General features: G+C 39.4%; 1 protein-coding gene across 2 annotated transcripts in view; it reads left to right on the top strand.

Annotated features, from left to right (window-relative positions):
• PARP4 (poly(ADP-ribose) polymerase family member 4) overlaps positions 1 to 27,152 on the top strand; it is a 103,895-nt gene that overhangs the window by 11,096 nt on the left and 65,647 nt on the right. For both annotated transcript variants that reach the window (XM_032403408.1, XM_032403407.1), the window contains exons 3-13: positions 1,523 to 1,724; positions 3,103 to 3,169; positions 4,489 to 4,564; positions 5,328 to 5,441; positions 8,440 to 8,586; positions 9,129 to 9,266; positions 10,328 to 10,501; positions 14,074 to 14,234; positions 17,974 to 18,108; positions 20,996 to 21,091; positions 26,758 to 26,941. In XM_032403408.1, the coding sequence (XP_032259299.1) occupies positions 1,523 to 1,724; positions 3,103 to 3,169; positions 4,489 to 4,564; positions 5,328 to 5,441; positions 8,440 to 8,586; positions 9,129 to 9,266; positions 10,328 to 10,501; positions 14,074 to 14,234; positions 17,974 to 18,108; positions 20,996 to 21,091; positions 26,758 to 26,941 (1,494 nt within the window). The remainder of the gene's footprint in view (positions 1 to 1,522; positions 1,725 to 3,102; positions 3,170 to 4,488; positions 4,565 to 5,327; positions 5,442 to 8,439; positions 8,587 to 9,128; positions 9,267 to 10,327; positions 10,502 to 14,073; positions 14,235 to 17,973; positions 18,109 to 20,995; positions 21,092 to 26,757; positions 26,942 to 27,152) is intronic.

The following is a 27,152-nucleotide window of genomic DNA, read 5'->3' as shown; positions in this document are numbered from 1 at the left end:
CAAGATGTCGGAGATAGAATTCAGGATAGCAATTACAAAGTTAAGTGCTAGGCTTGAAGAAAGCATAAATGACTATACAGAATCTCTAAGGGCGGAAATGAGATCTAATCAGGCCGAACTTAAAAATGCTATGAGATGCAGTCTAAATTGGATGCTCTACCAATTAGGGTCAGTGAGGCAGAAGAGAGAATAAGTGATCTAGAGGACAGACTGATGGAAAGGAAGGAAGTTGAGGAAAAGAGAGAAAAACAACTAATAGCCCATGAAGAAAGGCTTTGAGAATTTAATCACAGAGCTGGAACAAACAATCCTAAAATTTGTGTGGAATAAGAAAAGACCCCAAATAGCCCCAGTAATGTTGAAAAAGAAAACCAAAGCTGGAGGCATCACAATTATGGAGTTCAAGCTGTATTACAAAGCTATAATCATCAAGACAGTATGGTACTGGCACAAAAACAGACACATAGCTCAATGGAACAGAATAGAGAGCCCAGAAATGGACCCTCAACTCTATGGTCAACTAATCTTTAACAAAGCAGGAAGGAATAGCCGATGGAAAAAGACAGTCTCTTCAATAAATGGTGCTGGGAAAATTGGACAGCCACATGCAGAAGAATGAAACTGGACCATTCTCTTACACCATACACAAAGATAAACTCAAAATGGATGAAAGACCTAAATGTGAGACAGGAATCCATCAAAATCCTAGAGGAAAACAACAAGTGTTGGTGAGGATGTGGAGAAAGGGGAACCCTCTTACACTGTTGGTGGGAATGCAAGCTGGTGCAGCCACTCTGGAAAACAGTATGGAGGTTTCTCAAGAAGTTAAAAATAGAGCTACCCTGTGACCCAGCAATTGCACTACCGGGTATTTACCCCAAAGATATAGATGTAGTGAAAAGAAGGGGCACATGCACCCCAATGTTCATTGAAGCAATGTCCACAATAGCCAAACTGTGGAAGGAGCCAAGATGTCTTTCAACAGATGAATGGATAAAGAAGATGTGGTTCATATATACAATGGAATATTACTCAGCCATCAGAAAGGATGAATACCCAACTTTTGCATCAACATGGATGGGACTAGAGGAGATTATGCTAAGTGAATTAAGTCAAGCAGAGAAAGACCATTATCATATAGTCTTACTAATATGTGGAACATAAGGAATAGTGTGGAGGACCATAGGGGGAGGGAGGAAAACTGAAGGAAGAGATCGGAGAGGGAGACGAACCATGAGAGACTCTGGACTCTGGGAAACAAATTGAGGGTTGCAGAAGGGAGGGTGGGCAGATGGGGTAACTGAGTGAAGGGCATTAAGGAGGGCACGTTATCTGATGAGAAGTGGGTGTTATACACAACTAATGAATCGTTGAACTACATCAAAAACTAATGATGTACTATATGTTGGCTAATTGAACTTAATAAAAGAAAGACTTTTAAGGTTGAAAATTACAGATGCAAGTAATTTCTTTAGATTTTGTTTTTACAAGTACTTAATGAATTGATTCTTTTTTTTCTAAGTGCACACATATAATCTTAGACAATGCTGATGTTCTGAGCCAGTATCAACTGAAGTCTATCCAAAAGAACCATATCCATATTATAAACCCAGATTTTATATGGAACTCTATCAAGGAAAGGAGGCTCTTGGACATAATGAATTATGATCCTAATAAGGCAGTGGACATCACACCACCTCCTTGTCAAAAGGCAAGCAGTTCTGGTAAGTATTTTATATCAAGCACTTAATATATTACAGGTGCTATAGTAAACATTTTGGTTTATCAAAGGCAGTCAAAGGATTGTCTAGACATATTACAAAAATTATTAAACTTCTTATCTCAGAAAATGGGCAGCCAAATAGTGAAGGACAAAAACTACTTTAGCAATAGGAATAGATTTCTCAATATCCAATCTAGTGTGATCAGATTCAAAAGACTACAAGAACACTGATAATCTCAGAAAACCTGATGTGTAACTTTATCTGGGAGGGAGAAGAAACTTTGTGTTAAAAAATTATCACCACAACTTAATGACTGGAAATTTTATAACTAGCCTTTTGCTAAAGAAGTTCTTTCCCAAAGATGATCTCTCAAAAAGAAACATACCTCCTTTGTAAACCCAGATTTTATTTTGGAATCTGGCCAAGAAGCAAGCCTTTTGATATAGGGAAATGCCCTCCTCATGAGACATATCAAAAGTGAAGCAATTCTGATAAATAATACTCTACAGTAAGCACCTGATATATGTTAGGTATCATATTGTATATATAAATTGTATTATTTATAGGAGTTTTAGAAATCAATGTTTTGGTGTGGTGCAGCCTCTTTAGACAAATGATTGTCCAAAAATGCTGTCATCAGACTTTCTTGCTCTCAGAAAATGGTAGCTAAAACAAAATAGGCAGGATAGTAAACTTCTTTTACATTGAAAATGTTTTTCAACATCCGGAGTGATACAGTCAGATTCAGAATTACTGCAAATACATTGACACCCTTTGAAATTTTGATAGCATAATTAAAACTGGAAAGAAATTCTTGCATAAAAGGAGTTATTCCTATATATCATAATGCTATAGACAGTGTTACGCTTCTCTTATAAGAAAAATATGAAGCAAAAATTGCTTGGCTTCACATAGGAACCCTCAAATTTCCCTCCTCTAAGCAAGAACATCCTCAGGTCCTTCATTTGTGACATGATGGCACTGGGGAACTCATTCTGACCCTGCAGCATACTAGAAATGCATTTCATAACTATGCTCACCATAATCTTCTGAAGAGAAAAATTCCATTTGAAATTGAATATCCATCAATGAGTTTCAAATAATACAGATAACATTAGAATTCTCCTCACACGCCTATTAAAATAGAATTATAATATATTCTTACTATCTTTTACTTTTAATTTACCTTCTTCTTGTCCCACTTGTACTATCCTTAGATCACCAATTACTATAGCTAATTTAAGGACATCTTTAAAAAAAGAAAAGAATAGCATGGTAAGTATGACCTATATTCAAGAATCTTAAAAATTCCAGGATTTATTGTTAATAATTTTAATAAATCTTTGAGTAGTAAACAAGTGTTTTGTTTTTGTTCTAGAGGTGACAACAGATGATCCATCCCTGGACAACTCCATGGAGAAGGAAAACATTGTGGAATTCACAGAGTAATCTACTTTTATTTTTTAAAAGATTTTATTTATTTATTTGTTAGAGAGAGAGCACAGGCAAGGGGAGCGGCAGACAGAGGGAGAAGTAGGCTCCCTGCTGAGCAAGGAGCCTGATGCAGGACTCTATCTCAGGACCCTAGGATCATGACCTGAGCTGAAGGCAGATGCTTAACTGAGCCACCCAGGTGTCCCCGGAGTAATATACTTCTGATCATTAAGAGTCAGTTTGCAAAATGTTTTGTAAACCTCAAGCACAGGTTTTTTTGTTTTGTTTTGTTTTTTAAGATTTTATTTATTTATTTGAGAGGGAGACAGAGAGTACAAGTAGGATGAAGGGCAGAGGGAGGAGGGGGACAAGCAGACTCCCCGATAAGCGGGGAGCCCAATGTGGGGCTTGATCCCATGACTCTTGAGATCACCACCTGAGCTGAAGTCAGACAGTCAAACACAGTTTTAAAATGCTATTACTTTTTTGTACTTTTTTCATTTATCTTGCTTCTCTAATTCTAGGCTTTTATTTATTTAAGACTTTTTACTTCAACTAGTATAGTGATAATTATTTCCATGTTAGTATTATATAAGAGTGAACATAATTGTTAGATCGATTTTAAAAAAGAAAAGGCACTGGAGATGAGATCTGGGCAGTCTGCTTACCCTGCTACCTTACCGAGAAGCCTTTAGACTTGAGACTGTTCTTCCTACCTAATAGGTCAAAAAATGGAAATAGTGACAACTTCTGCAAATGGAGTATGTGAGGCTACATTTCTATATGGCTTCGTAAAGCATACCCAAAAGTGTAGTGTCATTAAGCATCACATTGAGCCTTATTTTATTTGTTAATAGTGGTGTTAAAAGACAGAACAAATATCAAAAATGAAAGTACAGATTATGAGAAATCTGACACCTTTGTTTTAAAGGGGGTTGACTGTAGTACGAGAGTCTCTGGTGTGAGCCTATCTGAGTGACCCAGCATCTAAGGATCAGAACCCAAGAAAGCGCAGGTCACTTGTCTCTGCTAGGATCGGTGCTTTCTCCAGTGCCCTGGCCTGCTTCTCTTATGCCTCTGCTTCTGCTTCATGCCACCCCACCTTCCAGTGCAGACACTCAGTATTTGGCATCAGAGCTCTAGAGTTATGCAAGGGAGGAATCCAGCTCATTACATGAGACTTTTTAACCATTTTCAGAACCTCGGAGGAGATTAGGGACTTAAAATGTATTTTGTATGCAATTAGGAGACTTCTAAGAAACATTTTACGAAAATTCTGTTTCGTCTGAAAGTCCATTTTAACGTTAAAATTTTATTATACAAATTTCAGGTTTTATAAAGACATTGTTGAAATTCCTCATTTTCCACAAGACTTTGAAGTTGCAAAATATAACACCTTGGAAAAAGTAAGAGTCTGCATTAAAAAACAAAAACAAACCGAGTGTCTTCTGATTACTTTTCCTGCTTGATAATTTTCTCGTTGTTTTGGAAAATTGTGCATATCCTGAATAAATATTTCTTAATATAAAAGTTGATTTTTAATAATCAAGACAATTTTATATTTAAAATTTAATATTTAACTTTTTAGTGTTTTTATTATAAAAATAATACATGCTCATAATAAAAATATAAACAGTACAAAATAATAACATGACTTTAAAAGTAAAGACCTCCTCCCTGTTTATTAACGGTTTCTTGTATTTTTAAGAGTAGTATTTACATTTGACAACAAGTTATTTACATCATGCTGAATTTCCATTACTATTCATTAAAAAGAAAAAGAGGAAGTTATTTCTCCAGTATCGTATAAGGGAAAACCCTAGCATTCAAAATTATGCTCCATTTGTATATTTTAGATATTTTAATAAAATATAACTTGGAAATAACATTTCCTCTGTGACAAAGAAAATATAAAAAGTGGTACAGTTTAAACATACACAGATATATCTATAGTAAAAATACCAGCAAGAAATATACCAAAATATTAATAGTAATTATATATCTGTAGTATGACTTCAGGTAATTTTTATATTTTCTTTATACTTGCTGTATTTTCCAAATTATATCTCCAAATGAACTAGTGTTAGTTTTATAATCAGCATTTTTAAATGGTGTGTGTGGTTTGTTACTGAATGGATGCAGCTTCTGAAGGAACAACCTATTTTCCAGGTTGGGGCAGAGGGAGGTAAGGAAGTGGCAGTGCTAGAACTGCAGAGCTCCCAGGACCCCGAGGACCCTGCCTTTCTCACATCCGCACATTTCCTCTTGGCCAGTGGCCTCACGGTAATGATATTTTTTTTTTTTTTTTAAGATTTATTTATTTACTTGAGAGAGAGAGAGAGAGTAGGGGGCAGGGGGAGAGGGAGAGTGAGTCTTAAGCAGACTCTGCACTGAGCACAGAGCCCAGTGCAGATCTGGATCTCACAACCCTGAGATCATGACCTGAGCCAAAACCAAGAGTTGGACACTTAACCAACTGCACCACCCAGGCACCGCAAGGTAATGATCTTTATATTGATTCCTGTGTGTTTATCCACTCTGTTCATACCTAGTTTCCTTAACATTGGTCAGTGAACCTGCCAATCTGTTAAACTTTTTACCTGATAAATAATTTTGAAAGGTAGAAACATGTTTTCCGTTGGAATATGGCAGGTGAGGGGAGGAGGGTGAGAGCAGTGCTCTGACTAGAACAGCACAGGGTTCTTTCTTGTTAAAAGGAAATAGTCAGTGAGGAATTCTTAACCTCAGGAAACAAACTGAGGGTTGCTGGAGTGGTGGGGGGTGGGAGGGATGGGGTGGCTGGGTGATGGACATTGGAGAGGGTATGTGCTATGGTGAGCGCTGTGAATTGTGTAAGACTGTTGAATCACAGACCTGTACCTCTGAAACAAATAATACATTATATGTTAAGAAAAAAAAAAAGAAGATAGTAGGAAAGGAAAAATGAAGGGGGGGAAATCGGAGGGAGAGACGAACCATAAGAGACTATGGACTCCAAGAAACAAACTGAGGGTTCTAGAGGGGAGGGAGGTGGAGGGATGGGTTAGCCTGGTGATGGGTATTAAGGAGGGCACATAGTGCATGGAGCACTGGGTGTAATACGCAAACAGTGAATCATGGAACATTACATCAAAAACTAATGCAGTAATGTATGGTGATTAACATAACATAATAAAATTGAAAAAAATGTAAAAAAAAAAAAAAAAAGAAATAGTCACTGCGTGCAGGGCATGTAGGCCCCCTGCTCCTGTGCTGAATCACTTGTGGGAACTTGACTAACGTATACTCTGCTTAAGGCAATCTGTTCACACAGTTAAGTACCTACTATGTACCAACTGATCTACTGGAGGCCAAAGATAAAAATTACTTCAAACCCTGCCCCTCAGAGATCACCACCAGGGATGAAACTACACATTCATGACTGTAATCCACTGGGACAGAACAGCAAGGAAGGCTTTGCAGAGGCCGAGACTTTTATGTTAGGTCACGGTCAAGTCAAGGCCATGGTTCCAACCTGAAACTATTATGAAACAAAAATAAATTCAGAACTAATACCTAAAATTCAAAGTAAACACTGCCACACCCACAGGGTGTCTTCTGTCCAGACAGATTTACAGGCAGGAAACCCAGCACCTCCTCACCCAGGTGCTCCTCAGTAGGATTGGTCCTCACAGCATGGTACTCAGGCTCTGGATGCTTCTGGCTTTGCCCCCACTGGAGGTGTCAGCTCTGGTGCCAGGAGGGAGACTCAGCTCAGGTGGGTACAGGATCCACCTGACTTAGAAGCCCACCCACAGTAGCCCATACCTGTTGTAACATGGGCCTAGGTTCAAGATGTCTTTAAGGGAGGTGCCCATTACTTACGACACTGCTTTCAGGGAAACCCAAGGGTCAGGTCTCCCACCTACCACTTATCGTTCATTTATTGAACTCCCAGTCCTGATTTATTAATGAGAAGTCACTATTACCCAAGCAATTTTGGGAACAGATACAAAAAGTTAATCCAAGTCAAATGTGTCTAAGTAAGAGAAAGGGTTTTGTTAACCTTTTACCCCAAAAATGTATGCTGTGTTTTGTGGAGGGTTTAATTGTGTGGATAAAAAGTAAGGAAACATCAAGTTGAAAACCATGATAGAACGTGTTATAATTATTTTTCTTTACTGAAAAAGAAAACTCTAAGGCTGAATAGGCCACCGTGTCCCCTCCTGCTTACTACCCTGAGAGCTCTTCCTGGGTGCCTTCCTCCCTTGGCAAGCCTGAGTCTGAGAAGGCAAATAGAGGGCTCCTCGGGTGAGTCTGCTTTGATAGAAATTATCCTCGCTTAACCAACACTGAAAGAGATGTCCTGCAAAAGAGGCTTTTCTAGCTTGCCTCTCTCTCTCATACAAAAACATTTTGTGGAAATCTTCCAAAATTATGTTAAATTCTACCTTCTTAAATGGAGTAACTGGAACATGATGTGCTTCTTTTCTTCACGTTCCAGAGGCTCCCTGTAGCCGCCAGTTCAGGAGGGCGGGTTATGGTGTCCTGGGGAGTCTGACTTGCCACCCCACACACCCCCTCCCATACACTCCAGAGCCAGGGGCTTAGCCGACACCCACAGGCCCCAGCTGGGGCTGGACTTCCCATATTCTCAGAGGTTAATAACTTTGGGACAACCACTCACAACAGGAGCAAGGATTTCCAGGAAAAACAGACAAATGCCACATCCACGGGCAGGTTGGAAGGAAGGAGGCAGTTTGTACCTATCCAGAGGACACCTTGCTCCATGCCTTTACGTTATTTGCATGACTAAGAGCTTTCCTGCCTTTCTCCTTGCTGGTAGCTATCATTTCATTTTGACTGTGTGCTTGTCCCTAACAGTACCTCATTTCTGAGGTATTTTTCTTTTCTTCCTCTCCTCTGATTTATTTTTCTCATTTCCCAAAAAGCTTGAATGCCAGACTTCAAAGCTAATTAGACTAGTATGTAAAGTAAGAGTATATAATCTCTGAACAGACGTTTGAATGACTCTCCCATGAATCAAATGCATCTCTTCTGCCTGTTGGCGCCTTTTCAGGCTTTTCTCCCCTTACTTTCAGGTGTTAGGCAGTTTTGTGAAGAATTGAAGATTTAAGTAATTCTTTGAAAAAACTAATCAGTGCCCTCATGGCAGGGATCCAATGCCTTATTTACATTCCGTTTCCCCATGGTGCATGGGAGGTGTTCAATAAAGATCCATAGGTTAATAAGTGACTGTATCCTCACATCCTAACATTTTGCTCCACACTATAATTCACAGACTAGAAAGTTCTCTGTAAAGAAAACCTCTGCAGATGCAAGTGAATACTACGAAAATTACATTGAAGAGCTGAAGAAACAAGGATTTCTGCTAAGAGAACATTTTACACCGGAAGCAACCCAATTAGCATCTGAAAAACTGCAAGCAGTAAGATTGATTTCTGTGTGCTATTTTGTGTGATTGACTGAATATTTTTAATAGAAGTGTTTTCTTTACGACAAATAAAAACCTGGCAAGAGAGAAGAGTCAGAGAACAAGAAGAGTAAACTCACAGGCAGGTGTGGAAACCGGGTGAGGAGTGAGTTCTAGGATGAGCCACAAAACTTCCTGCTTGCTCCAGCAACAAACCTCCATGGCTTTCAAAGATTCCGTTATAACCTAGGCCAAGAATCAGGGGTCCTTAACCCTTAATGCCACTTAAACTTTGATGCCACTGGCAGACCTAAAGCTTACAGAGGGAAGGAAAAGGCAAAAGGAGACATAAAGTGGGAGTAAAGGAGAGAAAGGGGAAATAAAGAGAGTGTAGGGGGGAAGTGGAGGTACAGAGAATTATCAGTCACTTGGCTGCCTGTGACTCTCTCTTTGGCTGCGATTATTTCTTCTCTCGCCTCTGTTCATCTCAGCTTTAAATCAACTCACCAATGAAACCTTTTGTTGGTTGTTTTTTTTTTTTTTTAACTTCGTTGCAGTTGCTTTTGGAGGAGGTAATAAATTCAAGCACTCTGAGCAAAGAAGTGAGCGATTTGGTGGAGATGGTTTGGGCGGAAGCTCTCGGCCACCTGGAGCACATGCTTCTCAAGCCTGTGAACAGGATTAGTCTCAATGACGTGAGTCACGCGTGCCCTTGAAGCAGAACCTCTATAATGACAAACCTGCTTTCTGGCTTACTGGCTTAAATAATACCACGTGTATCTGGGTGCCGGTCCAGCTGTTTCTGGATGCATTCCTGGCGTGCTTTTTCTTACCTTGGAAAAAGGGAACACTGAGAGCACTGAGGGGAAAACAAGCTTCCAAGAAAACTAGATGTTCTTATCTATATAAAATGTCAGACCCAAGAGCTGCTCCAAGCTCCGCTTTTTGGGGCCGGCTCATTGGGAGGCCTGCTCCTTTAGGTTGCAAGGTGCTTAGCAGGCCTGAGAGACAGGGTTGCTCTTGGTCCTCAGTCAGATGCTCAGACCCTCGTCTACTTCAGAGCCACTGCTTCACAGTCTTGTAACTTGTGACCATTTTAGGGAAAGGCCAGGGATGCTTGCAGCCCTCCAAAAAATACTCTCCTTAATATTGTATGACGGAAAGAGCAGATGAAAGAAAATATTCCCAATGGTACAACTTGTACGGCTGCATTGTCATAGTAAAATAATACAGTTTCCCTCTGTGGAACTAAACTAACTTATTTCAGGGAGAAAAAATTTTCTGGGGCGAAGTCCAAACAGTACTTACGTAATTAGAAACATGTTCTGCTGGATTTTGTTCCCAGTGTGATTCTGACAGCTTTCTAAACTTCTTGTGTGAAAAGCAAGTCTCCTGTGGTTGCATTAGTATTCCTCTCTCTGAGAATATAGACAGATATGTAGATGCAGTTGTAGCTATAGATACGGTTGTAGATGTAGGTATAGATGTAGATATACAGATACAGATATTTAAGGCTCTGGTTTTTTCCTGTCGTTAAGCCGAGCCCGGTTTTGGAAGATTTCTCATGGAGACGGCGTCACACCTGAGCTACATCTCCTGTAAACATGGCATCTGTTCTACGGCTGGTGTCCAGTAGGAAACTAATAGTTGTGACATACCTAACAACTATTTTCGTTGCTTTTAGGCACATTCCTTCACTTTTTCTCTGATGGTCAAGAATCAACTTTAATAAGTATATACTGTCCTCCATTTAAAGGTGAGCAAGGCAGAAGGACTTCTCCTTCTAGTAAAGGCATCATTGAAAAACGGAGAAACAGAAGAACAACTGCAAAAAATGATGACTGAGTTCTACAGATTAATACCTCACAAAGGTACAACAACTGAAAAAGTGACCCTGAGACTATTGGCTAAGAAAGAGGACCTCTGCCAGGTAAATCTCTGAAATACAGAATTCAATTTAAAATATGTTGGGGAAGGATCTTTTCAAATCTGATTAATAAGGTAGCCCTGAATCACAAAAGTTGGCTCAAAAATAAATGTTGAGCCATTTTAGAATGCCTTGGGTCCTTATGGAAGTTATCTGAACCATGTTCCCAAACATGAATGTGTTGGAATAGTAGTACAAAGGCAGATATATTTAGAATTGCTACACTGTAATTTTCTATATCAGGATGATGCTGGCAGGCCAGGTCTGAGGACCCAGAGAAGGTGCAGGACCAGCCAAGAGGGTCCCTGGCTGCTCACGGGATAGAGATCAAACATGGGCCAGCGGGAGGTGATAACAGAGTTTATTGAAGGTAGAGAGAGAGAGCAGGTACAGACAGTGTTTGGGAGACTCAGAAAGGAAAGGAGGGGGTCTTTGCTTGGGGCCTGGGGTTTTTATTGAGGATCATGGTCTGGCACCCAGGAACTGGTTAGAACAAAGGGCCCAGGTGTTATTCCTTGGAGCCAGGGGGTCTTGTTGTGGAGATGTCTAGTTCTGGTGGTCTGGAATGCTCTTAAGATAGCTTCATCAGTTCATTCTCACCTACTCCTTCCTTAGATGTTATCTGTTCTTGAGAAATCTAGAGGACATAACTCCATTTGCATCACAGGCATGTGTAAAGTGGAGGTCCTAGCAAGAATAGAAACAGGAAAAGGAACAAAAGCAGATTTTTATGGAGTCCTTCAATTTCCCTATCTCAAGGAGATGAGTTAGGATTCTTTTTGCAAAAGAAACAGAAAGCTGTCATTGACTTAAACAATGAGGACACTTATCACCCTGTGTAACAAGAAGCCAGCTGTAGGGTGGCTTCTGGTCCATTCGCTTAGAGGTAGAATTATCAACGAGGACCCAGCTTCTTTCCATCTCTGTGCTTCCTGTAAACTTAGCTTCCCTCTCAGCCTGGCTCACCTTTCATGACCTCACAGCTGCAGTTGTTCATAGCATCTCAACCAGAGTATTTCTTTTCTTGTCTCTTAGGGCAAGCTCCCCTGGCCCTGTAGACTCTTTGGTCCGTTCTTTGCTCAGAACTGAGTCACATGTGCATTCCTAAGCCAGTCACTGGCAAGGAGAGTGGAATTACTAACTGCAGAAATGGGCCCTCTCCCTTGAGCTGTAGGGGAGGGAGCAGGGCTCAGTTAGCAAAGAAGAAAGCAGGAAGGCAGCCCCAGTGTCCCCCTCACCTTAGATGAGACCAAGTCACTCCCTGGCTCTGAGTTGCCTCATCTGTGCATGAAGGAATTGGGACAAGATCAGAAATCCATGACGTAGACTGCAAAAGAGTTCGTAGATGCGAAATAGCGCATGTTTGAGGGAAATTGTAGCTTTCAACAGATTCCTGGAGGCATCTGTAATCCAAAATAAGTGAAGAATCAACAAATGAGATGAACCAATAAATGAGATGTTAAAGGAGCCTTCCAAATTTAGTTTCATGATTTGCCTACCACCCAACATTAAGAACCTCAGTTGCTGGTTCTCCTATTGAGAAGGTGTATGTAGTGCCCATCCAAATACTTATTCATTTAACTTTTTTATTTTCAGTAGATAATATATTTGTATTATTCAAAAGTCAAAATTATGTTTAAAAGGTATACTCAGAGTAATCTGTATTCTACCCTGCCCCTCCTCCACCCATTCCAACTCCCCAACTCGCTAGATAACCATTTTTATTAGTGTCTTGTCTTTGCAGTGTCTTTATGCAAATAGCTATAAATATGCACATATATACTTATTCCTCTCCTCTTTTTTTACATAAAAAGTTGTATACCATCTTTGCTGTTCTGCACCCATTTTTCCCACTTAACATATCCTGTGATTGAAAGCATCCTCATTCACCACATGGTATGGGCATTCCCTAATGCCAGACAGTTGGATTGTTTCCAGACTTTGCTACTACAAACAATGCCAAAGGGAATATGCTTGAATATTTTTTTTTTTATAATTTTTTTTTTAAAGATTTTATTTATTTATTCATGAGAGACAGAGAGAGAGAGAGAGAGAGGCAGAGGGAGAAGCAGGCTCCCAAGGAGCAGGGAGCCCGATGCGGGACTCGATCCCAGGACACTGGGATCATGACCTGAGCCGAAGGCAGACGCTTAACCATCTGAGCCACCCAGGCGCCCTATGCTTGAATATTTGTCATGTCGTAGCTGCACAGGAGTGTCTCTGAGATACATCCCAGAAGTAGAAGTGCTGGCTTATGGGATCAATGTATCTGTAATTGTGATAGATTTTGTCTTATTCCCCCATAAAGGTTCTACTATTTGCCCTCCCACTATCAGTGAACGAGACTTTCTATTTCCTAGAGTTTTACCAAGTGTATTTGTCAAACTTTCAGACTTTACCAATTTTATGGATGAGAAATGACCTCTCAGTTACAGGATTTATATTTAGTTTATGAGGTTTTTTTTTCTGTGAACTGTCTATTCATTTCCTTTGGCCCTTTTTCTTTTGGATCTTGCTATTTTTCTTCATGATTTTTAGGACCTCTTAATAAGTTAGGGAGCTTCATCTGGGATATGAGTTGCAGATATTTTCTATAGTTCGTTTTGTTTTGTTTTACTTTGCTTATGGTGAATTTGGGGTGGTTGATTGACCTGTTCTATTTTACCATATAGAAATTTTTTACTTTTATATAGAAAAATATATCAGTCTTTTCTTTTATGGCTGGTGTATTTGAATTACAGTTAGTCCCTCCCCACATTGAGGTCATAAAGATGTGTGGCAGGCAAGATAGGGCTCCCCTGTCAATATCTCTTTCATCTCAAAGATGGTAAAAGCAATACATCCCTATAATAAACGTAATTCAGATTATGTAGGAACTATGTTCCCTCCTCAAAGCTCCATGACCTATGGGTATACCAAGTATACTTAGGTTCTCTCTCAGGGAAGACAACCATGTCTTACTCATTTTTGTATCGTTCAAACCTGAAACAATGCCTGGCATACAGAACATGCTTATTGAAGTTTTGCTAACAGAATTGGACTTGAATTCTGATGATCTGAGTTCCTATTTAGTCACTACCCCATCTTTGCCATGGAATCTTGAGCAATTAATTCAGCTTCTCAGAACCTCACGTTCCCCATCTATACAATGAGGACAATAAGATCTAATAAGACCAGTGCTGTACTGTGGATTAGAGGAACCATGTACCAGAAAACACTTTATCAACAATGATGTGCTATCCTGATGTACACTATTATTATTATGGTATATTATGCCATCCCTGAGGGCACAATATATAAAAAAGGTATTACCTTTAATGTGCAATTTACATATTGATCAAAAGCTTTGGGGGAGGGGTGCTGGCTGGCTCAGTCAGTGGAGCATGCAACTCTTGATCCCTGGGTTGTGAGTTTAAGCCCCACATTGGGTGTAGAGATTACTTAAAAATAAAACCTTAAAAAAAGACTTCGGGGGGGGGGAACCTTATTTTTCCAGTCTTTTTGAGAAAGTGTAACGTGCGCTAAATATTTTGATATATAGTGATTCTAACATCTTGTATTATTTCCATCTACAGCTAATAAGAGACATGGTTAATGTCTGTGAAACTAATTTGTTCAAACCCAACCCCCCATCCCTTGCCAAATACCGAGCTTTGAGATGCAAAATTGAGCATGTTGAACAAAACACTGAAGAATTTTTCAGAGTTAGAAAAGAGGTTTTACAGAATAATCACAGGTATGCATAAAGGAAATGTCTTAGGATCTGTTATTATGTAATACTATTTCAGATTCTGTTAAAAGAACTACTCTCCATAATTACGTGTGTAATTTAATCCTCTGTAACAAGGTAGCTATGTTGTGATGACAGATTACTTTCTTCTGTGCTTATAATGGGACTTGGGGACGCCTGGGTGGCTCAGTCGGTTAAGTGTCCAACTCTTGATTTCAGCCCAGTCTTGATCCTGAGTTGAAGCCCCACGTTGGGCTCCATGCTGGATTATATATATATATCTGTATATAATAGGCCTTGGGACAGTATTCTGTGCTTGAAAACACTCCCTACTACTCTACTCAAAATAATTTCAAGTTTACCTAATCTTGCTGAGAATTAAATTTAAAAATTTTAAATCACGAGGTATTTTTTTTGTTTTGAAGGATATTATATAGGAAAATCCACTTAAGATTTTAAGATGCAGGACTATATGCGTGGCAGCTTCTAAAATGGCCACTCCATGGCATGAAAACACTCAGTTGAAAATCTGGAAAATACGTTAAGGGATATGACACCCCTAAATGTCAGTCACATTTGTTTCCTCATTGACTGTGAGTCTGTGTTGCTTGTGTCCATGTACGTTCTGCAACCCAGGGCAGCAGCAGTAACAACAGACGCATGTGGATCTGCTGCTCCGACAAGCCCTCGTTGGGCATTAGTTAGTTCCTCTGAGAGCCTGGACCCAGCTTCAAGGTTCAGAAACTAATTTGATGGGTTATTCTCGAGGGTGAGAGTGACTTGCATTGGTTTGGTCATTCATCCCACTAATGTAACTTCCCAGCACTCCTCTGCCTGAAGTCTTTCTTCTGGACCTTTCTGGCATCTCGACTCTCATTAGGTATAAAGGGCCAGGCTAACCTTAATCAGCCTCACACACTGCTTAGAGCCAAAGGTGGTGAACTGCAGCGCCTTGAACCAACTGCGGAGGCCAGTTGTACATTTTTAGGAATTTTGTGAACTGAGTACAATCAGTAACTTGAAATTGGCTATGGTGGGAAGATTTATACCATGGAAATCAGCAAATGCTACAAATCAGGGTCGTGTGTGGGTTTTGCTTTTGTTTTGAGAACTGGTTTTCCAGCACCTTGCTAGAACCAGACCCACCTACACCTCCCTTATGGACTAATTCAGACCTATCTAAAATTGTGTTCTGCCTTCCTCGATCAGTCATCCTCAAATGCCATTCTCAGCATTACTTCACACCCACTAAGATGGGTATATTTTTTGAAAAAAAAAAGGAAAATTGTAAGTGTTAAATGAGGATGTGGAGAAATTGGAACGCTCATACAGTGCTTTTGAAAGTGTCAGATGGTGCAGCTGCTGTTTGGCAGTTCCTCAACAAATTCAACACAGATTTCTTATCTGCCCCAGCAATTCCACTCCTTGTTATATACCCCAAAGAATTGAAGCAAGTACTCAGACAGATACTGGTGCATGAATGTTCATAGCAGCACTATGCACAGTAGCCAAATGGTGGAAACAACCCAAATGTCCATCAGGGGTTGAATAGATTAACAAAATGAGGTAAGAAAAAAAAAAAAAAGGAATGAGGTGCTGATACATGCTACAAAATGGGTGAGTCTCAAAAGTATTATGCTAAGTGAAAGAAGCCAGACACAAAAGACCACATATTGTATGATTTCATTTATATGCAATATCTAGAATAGATAAATCGAATCCATGGAGACAGAAAGCAAATTGCCTAGTTCCAGGAGAGGGAAGAATGGGGACTGACTGCTAAATGGGTATGGGGTATTCTTTTGTAGTGCTGAAATGTTTAGATAGAAGTGGTGGTTGCACACTTTGAGTATACTAAATACTACTGAACTGTACACTTCTAAATGGTTAATTTTATGTGAATTTTATGTCAATTAAAAAATCATTTCCTGTACATCTTTTCCAGATTTCACTTTTATATATAATCAAATTATTTTTATTTCTTTTGATTTGACTTTTGACCCTCCCATAGGTATCTGCTAGGATCTAATACTAATTAAGAAACTAGTAACAATAAAGGTAGAATCAGGAGGAGAGTAAATGACTTTTTCCAGGGAATCAAAGAAAAGGAAGAGCCATGTCTTCAAGCCTGGGGAGGGGAGTGCAGTTCAACCATTTAATGTAACTCAAGCAGGCCTTGGAGACCTCACCTCACACCCAAGTGATGTTGAACTGTTCATATGACAAAAGTGGACCTCTCCCTATGGAGAGATTCTGCTGCTGTGAAGAATTAGATTTTCTCCATTTCATTTCACTAATGATGATTATTTCATATTAATTTTTTCTAGTTATAAAATTCATGTTCTTTGCTGAAAGTTTAGACAATATGTGAAAGCATGATGAAAACCGAAGATCACCCAAATCTCACCACCCAGAGATAACCCAGAGATAATATGACCACTGTTAACATGTTGGTGTAGAATATATCTCAAACTCAATTATTGATTCTTCTCCACATCTAATGGTGTGCTGGGAAGCCAGCTCTCTGAAATAAAAGTCCTGACTTATAATAACTGTTGGTTTCTGTGGTGTAAATATTCCTACTATAGCTAGTGTCAAGCTATCAGTGTGACGCCGAAGAATGAGGAGTTGGAAAGACCTGCTGGATAGGCTCTCTTACATCCTCTACCCCACAACTCTGTCCCTCCATAGTCCCCCAGTCTTTCCCCATGCTTCCCCATCCTAGTCACCTACCCAGAGCCACTGTCAACTCTCCTTCATCCCCACATCACTGTGCCCTGTCAGTTCTGTCTCCAAAATGTCGGAATCCATTGGCATCTTTCATTCACACTGCTGCCACCTTTAGTCCAGACACCAATGTCTCACCTGCTTCCTGACGCTCTTTCTGCTCCTGCCCCAGCCAATTGATTTTCCCAAAGGAACCAGTTAGGTCTTAAAATATATACTGTATTATGTCATGTTGCAATAATTGTCACTTTCAAAGACAGGCTTTTCTTGACCATCCTCTCTCTCTGCACCTGGTTGGCTTGCTGAGTAGAACTTAAAATCAGTTATTTGTTAGCTTTTAATTTTTAATTTTTATCTCTCTCCATTAGAATTCAAGCCCCATGAAGCCAGAGACCATAGTATCTCACTTCCAGGGCCTGGCAGAATACTCAGCCTAGAGTGTATAGGGTGTATTATTATTATTTTTTTTTTTTTTTAAGAGAGAGAAATGAGAGCACAAGCACATGCGTGTGGGAGCAGAAGATGGGGAGGGGCAGAGAGAGAATCCCAAGCAGGCTCCATGCCTGGTGTGGCACCTGACCCAGGGCTTGATCTCATGACCCTGAAATCATGTCCCCAGTGAAATCAGGAGACTGATGCTTAGCTGACTGAGACACCCAGGTGCTTCCAGAGTGTATTTGTTGAATGAATGAATGCATGAATGAATTTCATCTATATATTATATGTATTATATATATTATATATTTGACAAAATTTGAGATCATACCATGTATAAAGTTTTGTAAACTATTTTTAAAATTTATTTTACTATGAGGTTTACTTCATATCCTTATTTATTTTTTAAGAGTGTGATTTTTTTAATGACTACATATTTCCAGGAAATGTTGTGTTGTGATTCACTGAATCCATTCCATAATAATGGCTATTTGGGCTGTTTTGCGTTTTCTGCTAATAATGATTTTTTTATTTTGCTTTTGATTATGCAGTCTCAAGGTTTTTCTTCTACTTTTTACACCAGAGGTCCAGTGGACATCTTGCAGATATTTAGAGTTGGCAGAGTGAATGAAGCCACAGAGTTTTTGAGCCAGCTTGGCAATGTGAAGTCCTTACTGCATGGATCTCCTGTACAAAGCTTTGTAGGGATCCTGTCCCGGTAAGAGGATACCATCTTTATTTTCCAAATGTTTCAGCCTCATGAACATGAAGTGCTCTACCTTTTTTCCTATTTTTTTTCCATATTACATGGGCCTCTTCAGTTAAAATCAGCTTATTGCATTCCAGAGAAAACCGAACACTTTAAATTGTAACAAGTGTAATTTAAATTATGTACTTTATGTACTTTAATTTAATTTATGTACTTTAAAATATTAAAGTATAGTACATGGGTATGAATTGTTTCTTGAAAACAGTATCATATGAAGAAAGGGGATTCTCTATTTCATGGCTCTTCTATGTTATCTAATCTAGGGAACATCCAATACTTAAGGAGAAAGGTCTAGAAATTAGAGTTACCTAGATACTGTGAGTTATCTATTCAAAACATAACTGTAATTTTCTGTTTGCTTTGAATAACCACTTAATATTAGAGCTGAACTGCAGTCACAGGGAGCAGGGGAGGATATGATTATATCTGGATCCTTAATTAAATACCTAAGAAGAAAAAAAATACCTAAGAAGAAACATAAATATACAAGATCCATCTGGAAAAAATTTTAAACTGCCATTGAAGGACCCAAAAGATACTTGGACTAACCAGAAGGATGCCAATTTTCCTTGAGTTAACCTATAAATTTAGAGCTATCACAATAAAAGTGCTAACAAGATATTTTTTTAAGAAATAAAAAGCTGGGCGCCTGGGTGGCTCAGTTGGTTAAGCGACTGCCTTCGGCTCAGGTCATGATCCTGGAGTCCCTGGATCGAGTTCCGCATCGGGCTCCCTGCTCTGCAGGGAGTCTGCTTCTCCCTCTGACCCTTCCCCCTCTCAGGTGCTCTCTCTCATTCTCTCTCTCTCAAATAAATAAATAAAATCTTAAAAAAAATAAAAAATAAAAAGCTGATTCTACCGTACATATTTTTTTAAATTTGATTTTACCAGGGTAATTCAGAAAAAGAAGATTAATGAGGAAGAATTAACCAGTCAGACACTAAAAACACTTTATAAAGCTATGTTAATTAAAACAGTGAGATCGTACCTGAACAGATGAGTCACAGAATAAAGAATCCAAAAGTAAATATAAAAACATAGAGGGTTTAGTATATGATAAAAGTAGCTTTTATTTCTGTGGAAGAAAGATAATTTCTTCAATACTATATATTGGGACAGATTACTACCTGGAAAAAATACAAAATTGGATTCTTACCTCATTCCTCACACTTAAATAAACTTCACACAGAACAAAGATTTAAAAATTTAAAATTAGGAATGGCTGGATGGCTCAGTCGGTTAAGCATCCGACTCTTGATTTCGGCTCAGGTCATAATCTCAGGTTCCTGGGATGGGACCCATGTCGGGCTCCAAGGTTGGTGGGGATGGAGTCTGCTTGTCCCTCTCCCTCTGCTCCTCCCCCACCACCACCCCCCCCCCCGCAAATAAATAAATAAATAAATCATTCTTTTTTAAAAAAATCTAAAATTATAGGTACTAGCTTTACTTTTAAAAAAAAGGTTTTTTGAAAGATTTTATTTATTTATTTGACAGAGAGAGACACAGTGAGAGAGGGAACACAAGCAGGGGGAGCGGGAGAGGGAGAAGCAGGCTTCCCACTGAGCAGGGAGCCCAGTGTGGGGCTCGATCTCAGGACTCTGGGATCATGACCTGAGCCGAAGGCAGACGCTTAACGACTGAGGCACCCAGGCACCCCTAAAAAATTTTTTTAAATAAACTTTAAGTAGGACTAAAACCCAAAAACCATTTTACAAAATTAATTACATTTCATAATGCAAAATTCAAACAGTAGATATTTATGTAATAAAAGCAGAAGTCTCCTTTTATCCACCTTTCCAGAGATAACCATGGTTTAACTTTGATTGCAAAGAGTTCTTAGCAAAGCTAGAAGGCCAGTAGAAACCTGCATAAGTTCTTGAGCCAGAAAGAAATGCAGTCAGCATTGGGCTTAAACATGGTTCTATTGAGCGCTGGGGCCTTGACAGGTAGGAGACAGAGCCCTGAGGCAGGAAAAATGGCCAGCATCTCAGGGCTGACCAAAACAGTGATGAGAAATGGCCATAGCTTGGTATATTTGAACAGCACCTGGACATTTTGCCTTTCATTTCATGCTCTTTATTTACTTATTGTCTTTTAATTGGTGTATTTTTTTCCAGCTTTATTAAGGTATGATTGACAAATAAGAATTGTATATATTTAGGTTGTACGAGGTGATTTTTTAGAGGTGTATAACATGATGACTTAATGTACAGGTACTTTGTGAAATGATTACCACAGTCAAGGTAATTAACACATCCATCACTTCACAGAGTTATCTTTTTTCTTCTTGTGGTAAGAACACAAGATCTGGGGGGCGCCTGGGTGGCTCAGTCGTTAAGCGTCTGCCTTCGGCTCAGGTCATGGTCCCAGGGTCCTGGGATCAAGCCCCGCATCGGGCTCCCTGCTCCGCGGGAAGCCTGCTTCTCCCTCTCCCACTTCCCCTGCTTGTGTTCCCTCTCTCGCTGTGTCTCTCTCTCTGTCAATTAAATAAATAAAATCTTTAAAAAAAAAAAAAAGAACACAAGATCTGCTCTTAGCAAAGAGTTTTATTTATCTTATTTATCTTAAAATTGAAAGTTTGTATACCCTTTAGCCAACATCTCCCCATATTCTCCAACCCCCGGTCCCTAGAAACCACCATTCTGCACTCTGGTTCTATGAGTTGGACTTTGCTAGATTCCCCATATATGTGAGGTTGTGCAGTATTTGTCTTTCTGTGCCTGGCTTATTTCATTTAGCATGTCCTTAAATAGTACCTGTCTCTGCTAGAATTCTGAGGCTACAATAAAAGATAACTTTCTTCTAGTAAATCACTGTAATGTCTTTTTCTTTTTAGTGGGTTGCTTTTACCCCAAGTAGTTGAAGATCGTGGCACAAAGAGAACAGACATTGGAAATCTTGGGAGTGGAATATATTTCAGTGATTCACTCAGGTTAGTGTATTATATATACTATACATTATATCGTTAATCCTGTTACACCCATCATCAAGGATTTATTACCAAGTAGTTGCTACGTGGTTTCCTCCATCTTTCCTTTGTGAGGGATTTCTCACCCGAGTAACAGATCATTGAAAGCAACCGGTTTTCTCAGTATACTATAGAAACATGTCTTTTGAAGCGGAGATTTGGGAAAATTTCAAATCATCTTAGTGATTTTACTATCCTGAGGGTCTTTACATTTCTTTTACCCATTTAATCCTTACAACAACCCTCTCAGGTCAGTTCTGTTTTATCCCGTATCACAAAAAATACTGAGTGACACTGAGGGTATCTTGCCTAAGGTCACACAGCATTTTGTCTTTCTCCAGGACCAGTGATCTTAACTTCTACAGCACAGGACCTCTTCTCAAAACAACTTATCTATTGTAAATAAACTCTGTAGACCTAGAATAATATTTCATGGTCAATGTCCTTGTTAATATTTAAATCTGTCTTCATAATAGCCACAATGTATTGAACACCTTGGGATGCCTGGGTGGCTCAGTCTGTTGGGTGTCTGCCTTCGGCTCGGGTCATGGTCCCGGGGTCTTGGGATCGAGTTCCATGTTGGGCTCCTTGCTCAGCAGGGAGTCTGCTTCTCCCTCTGCCTGCCACTCCCCCTGCTTGTGCTCTCTCTCTCTCTTTCTCTAACAAGTGAATAAATAAAATCTTTAAAAAAAAAAGGTATTGAACACCTGCCCTGTGTGAGGCACCAGGCTATGTGCTTCATGTATATTGTCTATAAACCTCACAAGTGGTCTTGTGACATCATTTTATGAAAAAGAAACAGACTGATGGAGGATAAGTAACTTGCATAAGGTCACAGAGCTAGTTATAGGATGGAGCCTGGGTTCAGGCCCAGGACAAAAGGTAATTATCCAGGATATTTAAAGAATTCCTACAAATCAGTAAGAAAAAAATAAAGAGCTCAATAAGCAAATGGACAAAAGACATGAGCAGGAACCTAATAGAAGAGAAAACATGTATAGACAATGACATTTGAAAAGATTAGTAATCAACAACATGCAAATTGAACTATAGTATGCCATTTTACACCTATCAGAAAAAAAAAGTTTAACATCTCTAGGTGTTGGTGGTGAGTCTCTAGAACAGTCTGAACTCTGAGACCCTGTTGTTAGGACTATAAAATTATAAGCCCTCTTGAGAAAATTTTGGCATCATCTGCTATAGTTGAAGAGCATAGTTGATAGTATGACAGGAATCCTATAGATTAGCTGGCCTATGAACCAAGAAGCAGTGGTTCTCAATCCTGGCTACACATTGGAATCACCTGGAGGACACTGTTTTAACTTGAAGGATTTTTTTTAGTTTTTTATTCCAATTCCAGTTAGTACAGTATAATATTAGTTTCAGGTGTACAATATAGTGATTCAACACTTCAGTGCAGCACTGGGTGCTCATCACAAGTGCACTCCTTGATCCCCATCACCTATTTCCCCCATCCCCCCACACCTCCCCACCTGGAGGAGCTTTTAAATATTACTGGTGCTGATTTCACCCCAGATCAATTAAATCAGGATCTCCAAGAGTGAGGTTGGGTATCAATAGTTTTTTAAGCTCCCTAGATGATTATAATATGCAGCCTGGGTTGAGAATCACGACCCTAGTAAGTAGACATAGACCAGGAGACATGTACAGGAATGGCCAAGAAAACTGTAATACTGATGTCCATTGACAGTGGAATGGATCAAAAAATTTTGGTGTAGTCCTACATGGAGTGCTATATGGCAGTTTTGACCAGTGTACTACAGCTACACATGTCTAATGGATGAGCTCCAGGAACATAATGTGGAGCAAAACATTGCAATGTGATTCTATATGTATGCAAAGTTCAAACACAAGCAAATATAAAATCAATGCGCAGAAATCAGTTGCATTTCTGTACACTACCAATGTGACTGAAGAAAGAGAAATTAATGGAATCGATCCCATTTACAATTGCACCAAAAAACCATAAGATACCTAGGAATAAATCTAACCAAAGAGGCAAAGAATCTGTCCTCAGAAAACTATAAAATACTCATGAAAGAAATTGAGGAAGACACAAAGAAATGGAAAAACATTCCATGCTCATGGATTGGAAGAACAAATATTGTGTAGATGTCAATGCTACCTAGAGCAATCTACACATTCAATGCAAACCCTATCAAAATACCATCCACTTTTTTCAAAGAAATGGAGCAAATAATCTAAATTAAAATTTCTATGGAACCAGAAAAGACCCCAAATAGCCAGAGGAATGCTGAAAAAGCAAAGCAAAACTGGGGGCATCACAATTCCAGACTTCAAGCTCTATTACAAAGCTGTCATCATCAAGACAGTATGGTACTGGCACAAAAACAGACACATAGATCAATGGAACAGAACAGAGAGCCCAGAAATGGACCCTCAACTCTATGGTCAACTAATCTTCGACAGAGCAGGAAAGAATGTCCAATGGAAAAAAGACAGTCTCTTCAACAAATGGTGCTGGGAAAATTGGACAGCCACATGCAGAAGAATGAACCTGGACCATTTCCTTACACCACACACAAAAATAGATTCAAAATGGTTGAAAGAACTAAATGTGAGACAGGAGTCCATCAAAATCCTAAAGGAGAACACAGGCAGCAACCTCTTCAACCTCAGCCACAGCAACTTCCTCCTAGAAACATCACCAAAGGCAAGGGAAGCAAGGGCAAAAATGAACTATTGGGACTTCATCAAGATCAAAGGCTTTTGCACAGCAAAAGAAACAGTCAACAAAACCAAAAGACAATCAAAAGGATGGGAGAAGATATTTGCAAATGACCTATCAGATAAAGGGCTAGTATCCAAAATCTATAAAGAACTTCTTAAACTCAACACCCAAAGAACAAATGATCCAATCAAGAAATGGGCAGAAGACATGAACAGACATTTTTCCAAAGAAGACATCCAAATGGCCAACAGACACATGAAAAAGTCCTCAACATCACTGGGCATCAGGGAAATCCAAATCAAAACCTCACACCAGTCAGAATGGCTAAAATTAACAAGTCAGGAAACGACAGATGTTGGCGAGGATGCGGAGAAAGGGGACCCCTCCTACACTGTTGGTGGGAATGCAAGCTGGTGCAGTCACTCTGGAAAACAGTATGGAGGTTTCTCAAAAAGTTGAAAATAGAGCTACCATACGATCCAGCAATTGCACTCCTGGGTATTTACCCCAAAGATACAAATGTAGGGATCTGAAGGGGTATGTGCACCCCGATGTTTATAGCAGCAATGTCCACAATAGCCAAACTATGGAAAGAGCCCAGATGTCCATCGACAGATGAATGGATAAAAAAGATGTGGTATGTATATACAATGGAATATCATGCAGCCATCAAAAGGAATGAAATCTTGCCATTTGCAACGACATGGTTGGAACTGGAGGGTATTATGCTGAGCAAAATAAGTCAATCAGAGAAAGACATGTATCATATGTGTAAGACTGTTGAATCACAGACCTGTACCTCTGAAACAACCATGAGAGCCTATGGACTCTGAGAAACAAACTGAGGGTTCTAGAGGGGAGGAAGGTAGGGGGATGGGTTAGCCTGATGATGGGTATTAAAGAGGGCACGTACTGAATGGAGCACTGGGTGTTATGCACAAACAATGAATCATGGAACACTACATCAAAAACTAATGATGTAATGTATGGTGATTAACATAACATAATTTAAAAAAAGAAAATAGAGGGAAAAAATACTATAAAAGAAAGAAAAAATAATATACACCAAAAAACCAAGATAGCAATTAGATTACCTCTGGGTGGCAAGGAAGGTGATACCACAGGGCAACATAGAAGTCTTGATGATGTCTATTTCTTAAATTAGGCAGTAGCCATGTGGTTGTTTGTCTTATCATTCTTGAAACTTAACATTTATAGTATAAATGCTCTTTCCTATGTACAAAATATTTCAAAGTAAACTTTTTTAGATGTCAAGATTTTTTTTTTTTTAATAAATTGGCATTCCATTGAATTTAACCAAGTTGAAGTCCTTGGTGACTTTGGACAAAGTGGTTTCAGTGGAGAAGCCAAACTGCAACAGGCTGAGGGGTGATGGTCAAGCAAGCAGGTAGAGGCAGCCATTGAGAAAGGCAGGGGATGGAGAGGGAGGAAGCTGGGACAGAGTCAAGGGTCACATGGAGGGAAGTTTATAGGAGGAATGGGGGAAATTGGTTATTTTTTTTAAAGGGGACAAGTCTTGGGACACCTGGCTGGCTCAGTTAGTGGAGCATGCAGCTAGCTCTGGATCTCAGGGTTCTAAGTTCAAGCCCCGTGTTGGTGTAAAGATTACTTAAAAATAAAATATTTTTATGCTGAGCGAAATAAGTCAAGCAGAGAAAGACATGTATCATATGATCTCACTGATATGAGGAATTCTTAATCTCAGGAAACAAACTGAGGGTTGCTGGAGTGGTGGGGGGTGGGAGGGATGGGGTGACTGGGTGATAGACACTGGGGAGGGTATGTGCTCTGGTAAGCACTGTGAATTGTGTAAGACTGTTGAATCACAGACCTGTACCTCTGAAACAAATAATACATTATAATATATGTTTAATAAAAAAAGAAGAAGAAGATAGCAGGAAGGGAAAAATGAAGGGGGGGAAATCGGAGGGGGAGACGAACCATGAGAGACTATGGACTCTGAGAAACAAACTGAGGGTTCTAGAGGGGAGGGGGGTGGGGGGATGGGTTAGCCTGGTGATGGGTATTAAAGATGGCACGTACTGCATGGAGCACTGGGTGTTATACGCAAACAATGAATCATGGAACACTACATCAAAAACTAATGATGTATTGTATGGTGATTAACAACATAATAAAAAAAATTAAAATAAAAAAAATTAAAAATAAAATATTTTTTATAAATAAAAGGGGGCAAGTCTTAGAGGGGATACAACAAACACTTTTACATTTGGGTCTTGATTTGGAAAAATAGAGGTCTGTCCCAAAAATGTTGCTCCCGAAAGTGTCCTAGCCTATGCTCCTTAATTGCAAAAGTTGCTTTTTTAAAGCTGCTGAGCCCTGAAGAAAGTCAAAACAAAATCTGTCACTTAGATGTCATTTGAAATTTTTGCTTCTCCATTTGGATTCAGAAGCCTTTGTGAGAATACAGTGCCCATCTTTCCCTTTGAGCAGTTCTTATTTACCTGGTATTTCATGTTCTCTCTGAGCTTCAGTGCAGAGGAGTAATCTATTTGCTTAATTAAAAAAGTGGGGAATTTTCCTTCTCTTTCATCACTTTGGTGTTTACCATACCAAAATATGTGTTTTAGTAATTAATAAAGATTTGGGAAAACGGTGGAATTCATCCATCCCTGGAAGAAAGTACTTTGAGCACTGCCTAACACAACAGAGGGCAACATATGTACTTTTCACATTAAAGTTTTAAATAAATAAGTGAACAATGAAGTTCTAAATTGAATCTTCAGAGATATTTCAATAGCAGTAAAATTTGGAACATTCTACCAGTACAGTCGTTTAGACAGTATTTCACATATAGAGATGGATAATGGATAATAAAATATTGTTGCCATGACCATGAATTACAAACACGTACTTTCTTCCTTTCCCAATGCAGCACAAGTATTAAGTACTCCCACTCAGGAGAGACAGATGGCACGAGGCTCTTGGTCGTCTGTGATGTAGCCCTCGGGAAGTGCATGGACTTGAACAAAAAAGACTTCTCCTTGTCGGAAGCACCACCAGGTTACGACAGTGTCCATGGGGTGCGAGCAACAGCCACTGTCACCACAGACTTTGAGGTATTTGTTTCAAGAAACAGGCAGAGAGGCTCCTGTTTTTATTGAATATGCTTAAGTTTAAGTAATTATTGCATATCTGTGACTCCCTGAATTCAGTATTTTCTAAATTAGCAAACCTGCAATTCTGCTTTTTTTTTTTTTTTTTTAAGATTTTATTTATTTATTTATTTGACAGAGAGAGACAGCGAGAGAGGGAACACAAGCAGGGGGA

This window comes from Phoca vitulina, unplaced genomic scaffold (assembly GCF_004348235.1).
Source record: "Phoca vitulina isolate PV1807 unplaced genomic scaffold, GSC_HSeal_1.0 scaffold5, whole genome shotgun sequence".
Lineage (NCBI taxonomy): Eukaryota > Metazoa > Chordata > Mammalia > Carnivora > Phocidae > Phoca > Phoca vitulina.
The sequence above is the reverse complement of the archived record's forward strand: the minus strand, read 5'-3'. Positions and strand labels throughout refer to the sequence as shown.